The sequence below is a fragment of the Monopterus albus genome, unplaced genomic scaffold (assembly GCF_001952655.1).
Source record: "Monopterus albus unplaced genomic scaffold, M_albus_1.0 scaffold4.1, whole genome shotgun sequence".
NCBI classification, from domain to species: Eukaryota; Metazoa; Chordata; class Actinopteri; order Synbranchiformes; family Synbranchidae; genus Monopterus; species Monopterus albus.
In genome coordinates, this window is record NW_018127884.1 from 5602938 (window position 1) to 5619172 (window position 16235).

Genomic DNA, 16235 nt, shown 5'->3' on the forward strand with positions numbered 1-16235 from the left:
CTGTATAATAATAAACTGTATCCTCTTCATATTTCCATCGTGGTTGTAATAAATATTTTATTTGATGTCTTTCAGAATGCCCTTGTGAGTTCAGCCATACTGGCTAGTTTAATTATTTCTGAAGGTGAGAATATTATCAAAGAATATACATTTAACTTTTAAACACACACTGCCTCACATTCAAAATGTCAATATCCTGTATACAGTGAAGGACCGTTTCACAGACAGTGTATGTTAAGTTGTCCTACCTATCTATCTATCTATCTATTTATTTATCTATCTATCTATCTATCTATCTATCTATCTATCTATCTATCTATCTATCTATTTATGGTTGTTTACATATTATTTTTATCAGTCACCATCTCTGCGACTGCCATTCTACTTTTCTGTGCGTCATCACGTCAATCCTTTAACGTCTCGTTGGACGTGTTTTGAAAGGAGATGGCTAGTTAGCTGCTGGCAATTGGGATAACACTAATGTGTTAGCGGAGAGGTAGCCAACGTGGTAGGAAGTTTTTCCTTATTTTTTCCACGTCTCTATAGAATATGACTGCGTTTATGTCAGTATTGTTGGGACAACTTCACAAGTCACGTAACTGTCTTAGAATATTATGATAATTGTGTTGTAAATGTACTACTAGCAACGCCAGCTAATGTTAGCTAGCTATGTGTGCTAACACAGGAAACTAGCTAACGCTAGCCTAGCTAATCGTATGCTGACTCAGTTTGAAAGTAACGTTGACAAGATTTGTTCCGAGATGTGTAATAATTATTCGCTTATATAATGTCAACGACATCAGCGATCATTCAGCCTCGTTTGTATGACAAGTCGACAGCAGGCGTGAATTTAGTGAAAAAATATTTTGTTAGCTGACAGCATTTAGCCCGTGGTTTGCTAGGGGCTGGTCAGGGGGTCGAACTGACTTGTTGATTTCGCCATTAACCAGATCATGAAAGGTGAAAAGACCAGGCCGGACTCCCCCCTGTACGGGTGATGGCAGCACGTCTGCAGTCATATGATAGTAACTCAAGTGACACAGAAAACTGGGAACGAAAAGCAGCAAGGCGACCTTGCAAACTCTGCAGACATCCGAGGTGAGCCAGCTAGAACATTGTTAGACCTCAGTACTGGTAAAAGTTTATCGCAGCAATTCAGTGTCAATCCATGTTTGAAGGAGAGGATTGATGTTTGTCTTAGAATACACGTATTACTTGAAGCGTGGGATGAAAGTAAAAATTACTAGACATTCCTTGGAGTTATGTACCCATTTCCGTCGGTTATCTGTATATGGACATTAACGTTACTCCCATGATAAGTGGTGAGTGAAACCATAATATGAAGTCATGCATGTTTGCGCAGTTAGTTTTAAACCAACCAGTAGAGTATACTAAACTGTCATGAATGCAGTAAGTAGGGTAGTATATAAGATGGTGTATACAATGAAAAAATATGCGAGTGATTAAGGATATTGCCAAACTGTTTGTACCTGTTCATTTCATATCACCTGTGTGATGCCAATCTGGAAGACATTCTCACTTAGTTACTTTATATATTGGGGTTGTAGATTAATATTTAGTTGTTTGTTTTTTTATTAATTTAGTAGTTGCATTGTGTGTATAATGTTAGAAAATAATGCAGTCTATAATCATTCCCCCTAGCCCAAAGTGATATATACCTAATAGCTTTTTGCATTCAACCAATAGTCCAGAATCCAAAGATATTCAGGTTACTGTTATGCAAGACAGGAAAAACTGGCACACCCTGACACAGTAGATGGTAGACCCATCAAATGTTTGGCATTTTTGCTTAAACATTCCTCTGACCATGAAGATTTGTATTACCCGTGGAGGGTAATTCCACTACTGATGACTCTGATCTAATTTACAGTATAGACTATTTCATCCTACCCTGTGAAGTCCTTTTTCTGTAGCATTTCTGCATTTTTCCCCCTAAAGAAGGAACAATAGAGACAGAGGAGAATAGGGCAGACAAGAAGAGTCTAGATCTTTGTGTTTGCCCTCAGGCCAAGGGGAGTGTGCCTATGGGATTCCCTGCAGTTTGTGGGTGGGTTTGTACTCTGTACTTGCTTCTTCCTTTTTTCCCTTTTAAGAAATCAATAAAGTGTATATTAATGTGCTTTCTGGCAGTGAATAGATTTGTATCTTTTAGACCAGGGGTAGGCAATCCCGGTTCCCAAGTGTCACTGCTGTGCTTGTTTTCCCAACTATCCATCGCCTTTGGACTGCTGATTAACTGGATCAAGTGTGTTCAGTCAATCAGAAGCTGAATGCTCTTAAAAGAAGAGTTCCAAAGTGCTCTGTCCAATATCTTCTGGTACTTTCCCAAACTGTGTAATGTGTACTTCCTTCTATATTTAGATCACCCAAGATGTCTGTCACAACTCGGGCATCTCTGATTTTGGTTTTGTGCCAGATAGGGTATCACATGTGGTAAAAACAGGATTTGACTGCATTCCAATTGTGTGTGTCATACTCTCAGTGCAAGCTTACAGAATAAGGTTTGGTCTGGTTGTTGCATATGTTTTTAAGGCTTCGTTATGTAAGCTTGTTGGAGTGAATGTATTGTCCATTAATGTTAATGTTTTAAGGGGCTTTCAGATAGGATGTGATGGGCACTGCACTCCGCTTTTGAACCCATTCATTTCTGTGTGTTACGTGGCACACGGACGTATCTGCACTAAGGTTGCAGGTGCCATCCCTGTGTGCTGCACTGAAGTTAAAAGACAGTTCAACTTGGGCACAGCGCTGTGTGACAATACCTTGACATATCCAATTGCAGATAACCTGACAGACTACAAAGAAAATGGAGGAAAAGTTCATTTTGGCAGATGCACACCCTTTTCTCCTTTGCTGCATCAATACATCTAGTCAGGCATTTTCACTGACACATAGATACATTGTGCATCCAAGCCTGCTGCTCAAAAAACTAGTTAATATCTGCTAACCACCTCCTGTAAAGCTTTTTGGTCACTTAGCAACTGGTGCCCAATGTGCGCGATTTCTGCATGTGCGCCCTCCTCCTCTGTGCTGTGCCCAACCCCCGCGGCAAGCACAGTGCATACCGCATCCTCTCTGAAAGCCCTTTTAAACTCTCCTTAACTGCTGAAAACTAAACTAGATGATGAAGATGAACAGTGTGACAACCCTGTTGGTATTGTAAGGGAAATGTCTTTCATCATTCTCACATTTACTCTTCCCTCTGTCTCCTAAAGGAATCAAAAAATCTTTCTTGTTCAGCTGGATGTTTTTTTTTTTTTTTTTTTTTTTTTTTTTTTTCTTCATACTTTGATTTTTGTTAACAAGTGCACAGAAGTAGTGCAGACGGATCTGTAAAGCCCTTGGGTCTGTTGGGAATGGGTGTGTCTGTGTATCAGAATAACTACTCTGAAATAAAAATATGCTCTGGCTTCAAGAAAGAGAGGAATGTTAAGTATGTGTTTGTCTTGAAAAGTAACAGTCCGACCCAAGCATCTCGAGTGAAGGCAGAACAGAGGAAGATGAGTCTGCATGGTGCCAGTGGGGGCTGCGATCGCTCACGTGACCGCCGCCGCTCCAGCGATCGCTCAAGGGACTCCTCTCATGAGAGAGAAGGCCAGCTCACCCCCTGCATTCGCAACGTCACCTCACCCACCCGCCAGCACAACAGTGGTGAGTATGCATCGAGAGAACAGAGGGCTTATATGGATTTCAGGTTAGATGTCTGCAGCTCATAGCAGCTGCTGTTCACCAGCTGACTGCATTTATCAGTTTGCAGCTCAGACATGGTTTATATCTCTGTTTTTGACTGTGAATGGATGAAGTCACCAGCGATCCACCTGTTTGTGTTTAGACTAAACCAGCTAGTACTTTGAATGTCTGGATACAAAACAACATGTTCAGTAAACAAGGTGTTGTTTCTGATGAGATGTTTACTCTGATGTTTGTGTACTAAGTTAAAAGGGCAAACTGTTCATGTGAGCCATTGTTCTGCCTGTCTGTGCGTAGACCGTGAACGAGATGGTGGTCCATCATCGAGGCCCAGTAGTCCACGGCCTCAGAGAGTCTCTCCCAGCGGCTCCAGCAGCAGCGGGGTGGTGAGCAGTCGCAATAGCAGCCTGTCCAGTAATGAAGGAACATTCAAAAGCTTGGGAGCTGGAGATATGGTTTTTGTCTATGAGAATCCCAAAGAGGGAGGAGCAGGTGCCACCGTTGGGAACCGAAACATCAGGACCTCAGAAAGGGTCACGCTGATTGTTGACAACACACGCTTTGTAGTAGACCCTTCTATCTTCACTGCACAACCTAATACTATGTTGGGCAGGTATATACCCTTTATAATCCTTTGTCCTCCACCAAAATAATTAAAACTAACAGTAGTTCTCTTGCTGTATGCATTAAATTTATTTACATATAAAAGTAGAATTTTTTTTTATTTTTATTTTTTTATTTTATTTCTTGTGATGCTGAAAACAAACCAGAGCTTATTCATTTCAGAATGTTTGGGTCTGGAAGAGAACATAACTTCACACGGCCAAACGAGAAAGGGGAGTACGAGGTGGCTGAGGGCATCAGCTCAACTGTTTTCCGAGCAATTCTGGTTTGTCTCTTTTTAATATTGTTTCTCTGTATTAAAATGTTAGTTGACGAAAAAATTGATACATCTCAGTATTGTGCAGTACAGTTTTACAAAAGAAGAAACTAGTGCCCAAAATGCCTATAAAGATAAATTGACACCCATTTAATCTAGATTCAACAAAAAATTAATATACATTGTTTTCCCCCTTATCATAAAAAATCATAACTAGACACAGTTCTAACAGAAAAAAGTATGTTATTACAGTTAGCTAGCTACAGCTAATAAATAGGCAACTGATGAGTGTTTATGAAGTATTACTGGACTAAATGTAGAAATATAAAGCTTACTTTGTGATAGAGTGAGGAAATTAAAGAAGTAGACTTTTAGTGACTGCTCTGGAACTGCTGTTTATTTATTAAAAAAATGTTTTGCCTCTGACAGCAGTAGTAGAGACAGACAGGAAATATGGGGAGGAGCATGATGTGACAAAGGCCCCCTGGGCCTGGGAGTTGAACTGTGGATGTTATATTGGATGGTATGCGCCTTAGTCGGGGTGTCACAAACCAACCCAGTTCCAGAAACATGATAGGGGGGAGAAGCCACTTAGCTAGTTGGTGTTACACACACATTCATATTAACAGACTCAGTGAAATATTACAACTCATTTCATGGTCAACTGCATGTTACCCTTTGCCTCCTGAGAACCCATCTTGCAACAGCTTTGAAGGTCTGGGTAATGAATGAGTTCTGCAGATTTAAAATCAAACCGGCTGAACTCTTCTGTTAGATGTTTTTTTTTTTTTAATATTAGGTGACTTATTAATATATATTTTGTGATATGAATTAATGGATTAACACAGTGTTTGAAATGGCTGCCTACATTGTGTTTTCTGTGTATTTCACAGGAGTACTACAAATCTGGGATAATCCGCTGCCCCGATGGAATCTCCATCCCTGAGTTGCGGGAGGCTTGTGACTATCTATGCATCTCCTTTGACTACAGCACTATCAAATGCAGAGACCTCAGTGAGTATTTCCTCTGGGTTGGTGAAGCAGTTAAACATTAACGGTGTCAGTCTGAGTGAACAAGAGAACAGCACTTGCTGCCTTGTCACTTTCACCCTCTACAACACGGGTGGCCAGTTCAAGTCCTCGAGGGCTAGAATTGACCACCCCTGCTCTACAACCTTGCACAATACAAAGGATGTCTTGTAGCTAGTGAAGCATAAAATCACCAAACTCTGAGCATTACTGATTGTATTGTAGATCGAAATATGCTTTTCTGTTGGTGGGTTTTTCTTTTTTGTTTTTATTTATGACTTTTATAATGTGATTAAGACCCCAAAAAATTACATAATCTGTAAGGTCACTGCCAAAAACCTAACAGTTCGTGCAAATTAAGGATGAACAATTAAGTCTCAAATTAATACATTTGCAGTAAGGAATGTATTGAAAAATGACTTTTCAACATCCTACCTTATTCTCATTATTTCTAACATGCAGTCACTGAGCTCAGGGTCAAAATATATTAGCCTGTAGGGTTTGGCATCTTTCTTTCAACTTTTCCTCTAAACAAAAGAGAGTGGCTAGATTCTTGGTGATCTGTCATGTCAAGCCCCTTTCAGACATGCACTGTTACCCAGGATTTGGTTATTTGACATCCAGGTGCCATACCCCGTGTCATGTAGCCGGCAAAGTGTTATCAGCAATTTTGCCTAGTCATAACCTAGTCAAATCGCAGATTCACTGATCTGTTCCATCTAATGCCACTCCCTCTCTCTCCTTTCACTCTCTAGCTCACCCCACCCCACCCACTACTCCCCTCTCTTTGTTTATATCTTATGTTTATAGTGGAGTAGATAAGTACACACTGTGAAATTTGAGCATGAAAAGAACATAACATTACTGGCTGGCACAAAGTTTATTTTGAATTGGTACAGAGGAGGTACAGTTTAGCAGATAGAATGGCTGAAATTGGCCTGACATGGAAATCAGAGGACTGATTGTCCTCCAGCCAGAGGAAGAAATTACTACAGATAAAAGGTAGGTCGTGCTGCAGTGGGTCTGTCTCGCGGGATACTGGACATCGCTTGAACATTGTGATTGTACCCGTCTGGGTCCTGTTAGCTTGAGCAAAACCTTGTCAGGATTTCATGCATTCATGCACAGCAGTTCTGTGTCTGAACGCCAGAAAAGCAACTGCTACACAGTTACATGCAGCCTGTAGACTCATGGCTATTGTATCTGCAAATTGCTTTGGTTTCCATGAGTGTTCTACAGTTTTAGTAACTGCTGTTGTCTTTAATAATTTTTGGTGTAGTGTGTGTGTGGAAAAAGATTGCCCGGACCTGTTAATGGCTGCAGTGTTTGGGCATGGCACAAACGGCATTTGTTCAACACTGTACAGCAGTACTTTAGTACGATGCTTCCTCTGCAAATATTGATAAGATAGAGAAGACTACTAGTTGTTTTTTTTGTTTGTTTGTTTGTTTTTGTTTTCCCCAACCCAGAACTGCCTCTTTTTCTGAAATACACTGTCAGAGCTTCGGGTTTTTATTTATTTTGTGCTACTTCATTGCATTATCTGTGTCATCTCATTACTTCAGTGTCTGAATGTGTTAAACTTTTTAGACTTTAGTGCAGTGCATGATGGATAAATCTGAGTGCCGCTATAAGCTTGTTCTAACTCACATTCTCAATCTTCTTCATTAGGTGCCCTGATGCACGAGCTGTCCAATGATGGAGCTCGGCAACAATTTGAGTTTTACCTTGAGGAAATGGTTCTGCCTCTGATGGTGGCCAGCGCTCAGAATGGCGAGAGAGAATGTCACATTGTAGTTCTTACTGATGATGATGTGGTGGACTGGGATGAAGAATATCCTCCACAGATGGGAGAAGAGTATTCACAAAGTGAGTACACATTAACATGCATGTGGGGATGTATTTTCAGTAGGGGGGGGGGGGCTGCCTGGGATAAAAGTGCCCACACGCGAGTGTTTAGAATAAAATTTGTGTGGAAATAATGTGTAGTGCTTTTCATAAAATGAAAGTACAGTCAAAATTCTTTTTTTGCATGCTACATGTTTGGGTGTTTTCCAAAATGATTAAGTTGAATTCATTTAGGTTTGTGTTGACATAACATCCTGGTTATGATCCACAATCTCATTCACAGCATTTAGCTCATCAGATTAAATCTAACTCTATTATTAACATTTACATAACTCAACATAATAAGATGTCTTCGTGGTTTACATCTAAAGGCTTGAGAGCCTCCCCAGCTCCTCTGAGCCCAGTAGTTCCAACCCTTGGCACAGGCAGTGGCCTGTCGATTCCCAGACACCACTGCTGCTCTCTTTTTGCAGCGATGTCAACATTAGCTGTTGTAACTACTTCGGCTTCAGCATTAGTAGTGTTGTTTTAGTTTATCTTCTTTGAAATATTAACAGTAATACAGATCCAATACACATCCGTGCCTATGGAAAGACATTTTTTCCCTTCTCTTTTCAGTCATTTACAGCACAAAACTGTACAGATTTTTCAAGTATATTGAGAACCGTGATGTGGCCAAATCGGTGTTAAAGGAGAGAGGATTAAAGAAGATAAGACTGGGCATTGAAGGTAAGTTGAACCTTTTAGTGATAAATAGTTTTTAAAGTTCTTGTTGGTGGAGCCAGCTTTTAGCGAAGCGTATATTATTCAGACAAGCCGCTGTTTGAGGTGCTGCCAGCAAAATGTTAGACTAAAAAACAAGACAGAGGTTGCACTAACAGCACTTGCATAATGTATGAACAGAACAGAGTAGTGCTTAGTTTGTGCAGCAAAGCTTTTATTACACAGCTGTCATCCAGAAAACACTGTAGTAAAGGCAAAGTGAAAGCACATGTATAATATATATTAAAATACACACTACTAAGAACAGTATGTACCAAGATGATAAGTGACACCTGAACTGAATAGTTGGAAACTGAATGTTTTGCATGGTGGGATTCTTTTCAGCATGCAAGTGGTGCTGGATATTGTTAGAGACCCAAGTAGATAAAGTGACTGTGTACAAAATAATGGTGATACAAAATGTGCACTTAAACTTTACTCTGCTCAGTCAGTTTAATAAGTAGCTGGTTTTTAGTGTCATCATGCATTGGTAATACAATTTTGGGTTCAGATGCCAGCTGTAGAAGATACAACAGTTTTGTTTTTGTTTTTTTTTTTGATTGTTTGTATTTATCTGTTTTGGTGCTCGCTATTTAGCTAAAGGATTGTCTGAATGATTTCCACACTGCTCGTTGCTAATAAAAAATGAAAAAGTGGTTGATGTGCTTGTAACCTATGTTTGGATTGTTGCTGTTGTATTCTAGGAAACTTGTTAACATAAACCGAGCTAATAGTTTTGTGACCTCTGTGCCTCGGACAGGTTACCCTACATACAAAGAAAAGGTCAAGAAAAGACCAGGTGGTCGTCCAGAGGTAATTTACAACTACGTCCAGAGGCCCTTCATCCGCATGTCCTGGGAAAAGGAAGAGGGAAAAAGCCGCCACGTGGACTTCCAGTGTGTTAAGTCCAAGTCCATCACTAACCTGGCGGCGGCAGCAGCTGACATCCCCCAGGACCAGCTGGTGGTGATGCACCCTGGCCCCCAAGTGGATGAACTGGACATCCTCCCTAATCACCCACCTAGTGGGAATCACTACAGCAATGAGCCTGACTCTGATGCACCTTCACCTGCTGTCTGAGGGCATGCTTGTCCTCTTTCAATGCCTCTGCCCCTCTCCTACTCCTCTAGTTCTACTCCCAGCATGCTGCAGCATGGAGCACCAGGGGCACCATAACCATATTGCCTTGACACCTCCTTTGCGGCCTTAGAGCCTCAAGAACCTGAATGACTGTAGGAAAAGAGATGAGGGATATAAGACTGGTGAAAGCAAGGTTCACTATAAATTTACATTTTGTTTTTTACTTGACCAAAGGAATTTATTTTTTTGTTCAGAAATAATCAGTAAAAACCTTATTATTAACGTTATTATTTACAATGTTATTGTACCTTAATTTGACTTGTTTTGCTGAGCACGTTGGTGTCACTGTTTTTTCACAGGTTTTATTTTATATTATTTGGATTCTTTCAATTGGCTAATTAATAAATGTGCTTTGTGGGGAACGAACGGAAGACTTGCTATATGACTTTCTGGTCATGGAGAAATTCAGTTATCACCTCTTAGTGTCATCCAGTTGATTTCCCATCAGATGTCTTTGAATCATGTATTGGGGTATGTAGTCATTGACTGGATCTGATGATGATGTTATTGCTCCTCTTGCAGCCAAGATATTAAGCAGAGCACAGGCTGTTGTGGTCAGTCTTTTTGTGCAAAGCTTGAAATTGTTGTTTAAAACAAAGTCATCAAATAAAGACTTAAACATTGTATATTTGATCAGTGATTGTAAAGCCTGTTGACCTGTTTTCATAAGAGCTACACGGGATTGACCTCAGTCAGGATACATTTAAGAGCAGCTACACTGCACACATCATAAAATCAGTAAGTATAAAACAAAAAAAATATAAATCTTTTTTTCAGATGCTTTGCACACTGAACAAAAGACCAAATGATACAGCATGAAGGTTAAGGACATGAAGTCAGTGACAGAGGCCATGCTCAGACCTCAGCTGCTGACATTGCTGCTCAGTCCCTCTGTCCCTGCTGAAGCCCCAGGAGAACGGATGTGAGGGAAGCTGTCATGCTGAGGAAGGAGGCGTTCGACTTTCATTCATTCTGTTTTGTTTACTCTGTCTCATGCACAGTTGTAAATAGTTTTGCCCAACTCTCCTTGCCTGGTGCCTGTTCTGGCTTCTCAGGTTCTTCACCCAAAACGTGTCATCTGGAAGGTGGTACTTTGCATAACTATAAATCTTAGGGCTCATAGTAAACACTGTCCATCCCAGATTTAAGTGGTCATCTGGCCATTTGACCAGATGAGACTTGTGCTGTATAGTTCAAACAAGTTTTTGTGGTCAGTTTTGGCTGTTCTTGAAAAGCAATACAATGTTAAGATGCAATACAATAAGATGTTTTGTCCAAAGGTACAGAAAGTCAGTTTATCAGACTAATTCAACACTTCACTCTCATTAACACCTAAATAATTTAGTGCCTCATACACACACCTCTTATCATTAGGGTATAGCAAGTACAAACCACATGCAGAAATGGCCATCACTGGAAACATTTACATTTTAATGTAATGCCTTGCTCATTGGCTTTCTACTCCTCTGGAGATATCCTCTGTTATAACATTTATGATGCATGGTATAGCAGTCATGCAGGGAACATAACACCGGCTTCTACCAGATCTTGACTATCTCCAGATTGTCCTGAAGACAGAGGCCCAGAGACCACATTAAACTTCTTCTGCAGCCTCCAGTGCTTCAGAAACATCCTTCTTGGTCTGCCTTGACGTCACACCTTTCTGTGTTATTGAGTATAATTACACTTGGTTGTCTCTGTCCTTCTCCCTGTCCGTATTTTCCATCTGTCCCATCACCAGGTTTTTCACAGCAGCAGAGACCATGGATGATGAAACAGTCTCTTCAAACACCTTCCGGTCGTCTGAAATCACTCTGGGGTTGCCCATCCTTTTACAGGTGTGAGTAAACAGACATTTGGTTTAATTGTTATATAGTAAGCAAACCAACAAATTCTAATTCACTGTTATTTACTACTGAAAGTGTACTGAAACTGTCACTGTTTCTAAATATCTTGCTCAAAACTTAGTGACAATTATTTCACAGTCTTAAAAATTTACATTCTTGATTTATTACCCTCTATTACTATAAAAATATTTTAATCAAGAGATGACTATACCTCTTGATCTCCAGTAATTCCTCTTCAATCATCCGCCTAATCTTCGCAGCCCCTGCCCTTGTGCCACCAGAGATTCCAGGCACTGTCTGTAGGTCCGACTTCCCTTCGCCTGCAACGAGATGAGTCTGTAAGAAACTTGTGTGATGATTTGTTTGGTGATTAAACACAGATAGGAAAGGGCTGTCTCCCACTCGCCTGGTAGTAGTGTACTGTGAGCCACTGTGTGTGGGAAGCACTGGGCTGATGATAACTCAAGTCTGCCACCTAAAGGACTAATTTGTCACAGAGAAATTGTGGAACAAAGAGGAAAGATGAATGACTGTGTTTGGACAATTTGCTGTGAAACTTGCTGCATAGATTTATCATCCCCAGAGGATGAATTGTTTGATCACTATTAACTGGTCAAAATTTCTTTTTGTTTATGATGAAACACCTGCAAAACAAGCAGCATTCCCCTCAGCCACAGCTGGACTCCGTTTATTAGCAAATGTTAGTATGTTAACACACTGGTAAACAGGCTAAACATATCTGCTATACATCAACATGCTGCCATTGTCACTGTAAGCATGTTAGCATGCCGATGATAGCCTGGATAGCAATTTTGAGTATATAAAACTAAAAACTGCAAATATAAAAGGATGTCATACAACAAAGGCCTGTTTTACTCATGTGGCTACAGTGTTGGTAGAGACAATGTATTCTGAACCAGCAACGTGATGAATGATGTGTCTTTTATTTTTAATGTGTAGCAGTTTGTATTGATCTTCTCTCTCCTCTGCAGCACTTACAGCAGACAGTGGCAGAAGGGATACAAGGACAGGGAATGAATGAAGTGTCCACAGGTAAGATGAACTGCAACATTTTGCACTCATTGCTTCATTCTGCACTGTAATTCCACCAGGGCAGATTAGACTGTCACCAAACATGGACTGCAGTCTTGCTTTTAAACTAAAACAAAGAGGACACACCATACTGAGTTGAGAGGAACTGCAGATTTGGTTGAAAATTCCACATGGGTTCATCACTGTGAGCAACTACTATATATACATAAACAAAAGCTCCTCCGCCTCCTGGCCCCACCTGCTGACTCACTTTAACCACCTTTTTCATGGAAGAGAGCTATCCTACCCTGCAGCCACATCCACATCTTGGCCCACCAAAAGCTTTAAACGTAACCATGAAAATACTCTGGCCATGAAAAATACAAAAGCACTTAATTATGTGGCTGCCTTTAGTGCAAAACAAGTTTCAAGTGCTATTCAGTTTGCACGTCAGAACTTGAGGGCATGCAGGCATGGATTTGGAAAAGCAGCATCATATTTGGGAGCAAGGAAGGATCCCTGCTGCTCGCTCAAATCACCTGTTACGCTCACGATTCTGTCCCCCCTCGCTCTCAAATCGTTTTCTGCTCTTACAAATCTGTGCCTGCATGCTCTCAAATGCTGAGCTGCAAACTAAGTAGCACTCAAAACGGGGATTGCGTGTCCTCAACATTTAGGCGGGGATGTACTTGCATAAAAATGGCTCAGGGTATGAGGAAGAGGGGCCTTGTTAGGGTGTTGGTTTTATAAAAACCTGGGGATGCTATTTGTCCTTGCAGTTGACAGTGCTGTTTCACAAGGCTTTTCATGGTGCAACTCTGTGCATGGACAGATTTATTGTTAAAATATTAAAACTTGCCCTTTAAGTCATGCATTTTCCACTTTGATTAAAAGTAAAATCTACAACTACCCTCAGTATCAAGTGTTTTAGTTTCTCATCTGATAAAAATGCAAGTCTGTGTTCAATTTCTGTCTAACAGCTGGCAGCACAACCTGATTTTTAGAGACAGAATGTAAATCAACACTTTAAATATGCATTCCCTGATTTTTTTTTTTATATAAAAATCACCATTCTCTCACCTTGTAATGTGCTGAACTGTGATACACAACACTGACAGCTTGCCCAGTTTGCGTGATTTACTGTAGTTTTGCACATGGGCTCTAATGATGCCAGCTCATCTATGAAGCTGTTCATTTTATGCCTGTCTTTTCTCCACCTGACCCTGAATCTTTTCCATTTCCATTCTTGCTTCCATACGAGCTACACGGGAAAAGAAAAGAAGCTGTGGTTACCTCACCTTCTTATTGCAGCCTTGTTGTTTCACCACAATACCTGTTAGATGGATATGTAATGTTAGACCTGCACCTTCCAGACATTCAGTTCAGCAGAAAAACGTTTAAGTCTTTTAATCCACATTTCACCCAAAATAAAAACAAAAGCAACATACCAAATCAACCAGTATCCAGGTGTAATGTACAGTAGGACTGTGACCTGTAGATCAGCTCACTAGTGGAGCTTCCTTTCCTTTTGCAAGAGAAGTTTTTACTGGTTGTGCCAGTGGAGCTGCTGATTAGGCTGGTTGATTGTGAGGACATAAACCTGCTCAGTGTAGCTGAAATGCCCATACTTTTTGTGAAGATGACTTTATAGAAGTGCTGAAGGAGTTATGAAACATTATCAGAGCTTTCACTGTGAAAACAAGTGAATGATACTCAGATATTAAACTTAAAGATGCATGCTTAACAACAGCTTTATCTTTTACTTACACCATATGAGATCCAGATGTTTTGATAGAGGCAGAGGCTCTTCATGCACCTCGTTGACCTGCTTAATTGACCCTTTAAACTAAGTAATCTTAACATCTGAGATTAAATAACCAGCTCAAAAACATGACATAAGAGGATGTGTATGCTTTTAACTGAAGATCAAAATCAGCCTTGCATAAACCAATGACACATTCGACAATAAACAGGATCTGATGTAACTGTTCTGTGAAAGGATCCCTGTTGGAGGTCATTATGTAAAATGCTGCTGTTTTATTAGTCAAGTAACAAGTTCCCTAAGCTTCAAATCTGTAGTTAGTTGTCATATTGTGCCGCTAAATTATTTGCTTCCTTGAATTAATGAAAGAACTTGTGGCAAGCTGTTAAAAATATTTTTAAAAATTCATTTCTAGAGTTGCTATAAAGGAATCAGAAAATAGAGAGATGGAGCAAAATTAGCTTGAAAATAAAAGTTGAGCAGAGTGAACAGATGGCAGGAGTAATTGCACACCTGTTTTCACATTATCACCGTCAGTAATGTGAGCTTTGTAAAGGCTCCTGGGATTTAAGCACAATCTGGTCCTTCCAGTTTCCACCACAACATCCCCATATTACTAAACATAATAATTCATGTCTTTTTAGTCCCATTATAACACTGTCCTTAGGCCCTTTGTCAACCTTTACTCTTATGTAACAGCACCTCTGGTTTCATAAGATCAAACTTGAAACTGTCTTTGGAAGACATTCAGAATTTTATCAGCACGGTTTATGGTATTGCATTGCCTTCAGAACCGAACTTACAGCAATGAGTAAAACCCTTTCTATCAACCATTTTACTACAAAAGAAGAGAGAACCCAACAACTTACAACACAGAGCATGAGCAACTGAAGAACCATTAATGTACATTATGCTACATTAAGGTGGAAAACGCTGCAAATAAATTAAAAGCCAGCTGAGAATCATTATTGATTAATCTGATGATTTTTTTGTTGTTGTGTTTGTCTCTTCTAATTTCCTACAGCCCGGTGTGAGCATCTGGTTTTGTTTGACCAACCGTTCAAATCATGTGTAACAAAGAAAAGTATTAAATCCTCACATTAGAGAAGCTAGCAGATTTTTGACATCTTTGTTGATTATTCATTTATATCTATATTAAAATAGTACCCTGTTAATCAACTAATTTTTGAAGCTTCATCTAAGCCGTAGGACTTCTTTGCTTTTACAACCTTGTAATTCTCTGCTCTGAGTAACAGAAGCTAGTATAACAGAAATAAGGCGGGATCAGAGGCTTCTGCATCCAATGCAATTCCTAGCCACCATGGAAAAAACAGAAGCTGGACGCAGATTTCTGGGAGAGTTATAAATAATATAGACAATACTTTTATATATTGTGATTAGGGTTCAAGAGGCGAGGAGGCTCAGGGTTTTTGAGTTTAGTTTAACACCCTTTTCCACATATATCAGAAGGGTGTGACAGGAGAACAGTAAGGCCCCTAAATGGAAAGAGGTTAATGTTGTTGATATACTTCGTTCACACACTGCTAAGGCACTTGTCTACTCTGCCTTTTGATAAGAGACACAAGGCATGGTTTATTAAAATTGCATTGACTGATGAAAAATAAATGACTAAAAAGAAGTTCTGGACTCTCAAAAGAAAATATCCTGTCTTTATTAATAACCAGAGCAGATGATGCTGCTAGACCTCGGCAAGAGACTTTTGAGGTATTACCTCTTCTCACCACATGGTGGCAGCAGAGCGCATCAATCAGATGAACAATCTCTACTTGGGTTTAGTTCAGTTTTATTTGTACATATTTGTATAGTGCCAAATCACAATAAAAAAACAGGGCACTTTCACTGCAGTGCAAGGTATTTGGACAAAGATGATTTATTCTGGTTTCAGTGCCTAATGTCAGAGACACAGGCATCCATTTTGGTATCTAATCACAACAATTGTCAACAATCATGTCACACAAAGTGGTTTACACACCCAACAGTATTTCAGGATATGGAACAGAGATTTAGTTACACAAATTTGTGGTGCAAATAATTAAAAGAGAACAAATGTGGAAACAAAAGTAAAAGACTAGTTTTGTTGAGGAAGACTTAGCTGTAAGAACGTCTTCACTGTGAGGGAGGATATAAAGGTCCTTAGTATGTTGTGTTATGTCTTCTGATATTTCATGGCACCATAACAACTAGTATGGCTGAATAGAGATAA

The 16235-nt window shown here is 39.9% G+C and overlaps 1 protein-coding gene across 2 annotated transcripts; it reads left to right on the forward strand.

Annotated features, from left to right (window-relative positions):
- Nucleotides 1-404: 404 nt before the first annotated feature.
- On the forward strand, nt 405-9994 carry btbd10b (BTB (POZ) domain containing 10b). Of its 2 annotated transcripts, none has more exons than XM_020609718.1 (9): nt 405-508; nt 951-1098; nt 3476-3672; nt 4009-4324; nt 4498-4600; nt 5485-5605; nt 7292-7489; nt 8087-8197; nt 8991-9994. In XM_020609718.1, the coding sequence occupies exons 2-9, from the start codon at nt 998-1000 to the stop codon at nt 9308-9310; spliced, it is 1467 nt and encodes a 488-aa protein (XP_020465374.1). In that variant the 5' UTR covers nt 405-508; nt 951-997; the 3' UTR covers nt 9311-9994. The 2 variants fall into 2 exon arrangements, with proteins under 2 accessions (XP_020465374.1, XP_020465385.1); XM_020609729.1 differs by having other exon boundaries at nt 3482-3672.
- Nucleotides 9995-16235: the final 6241 nt, after the last annotated feature.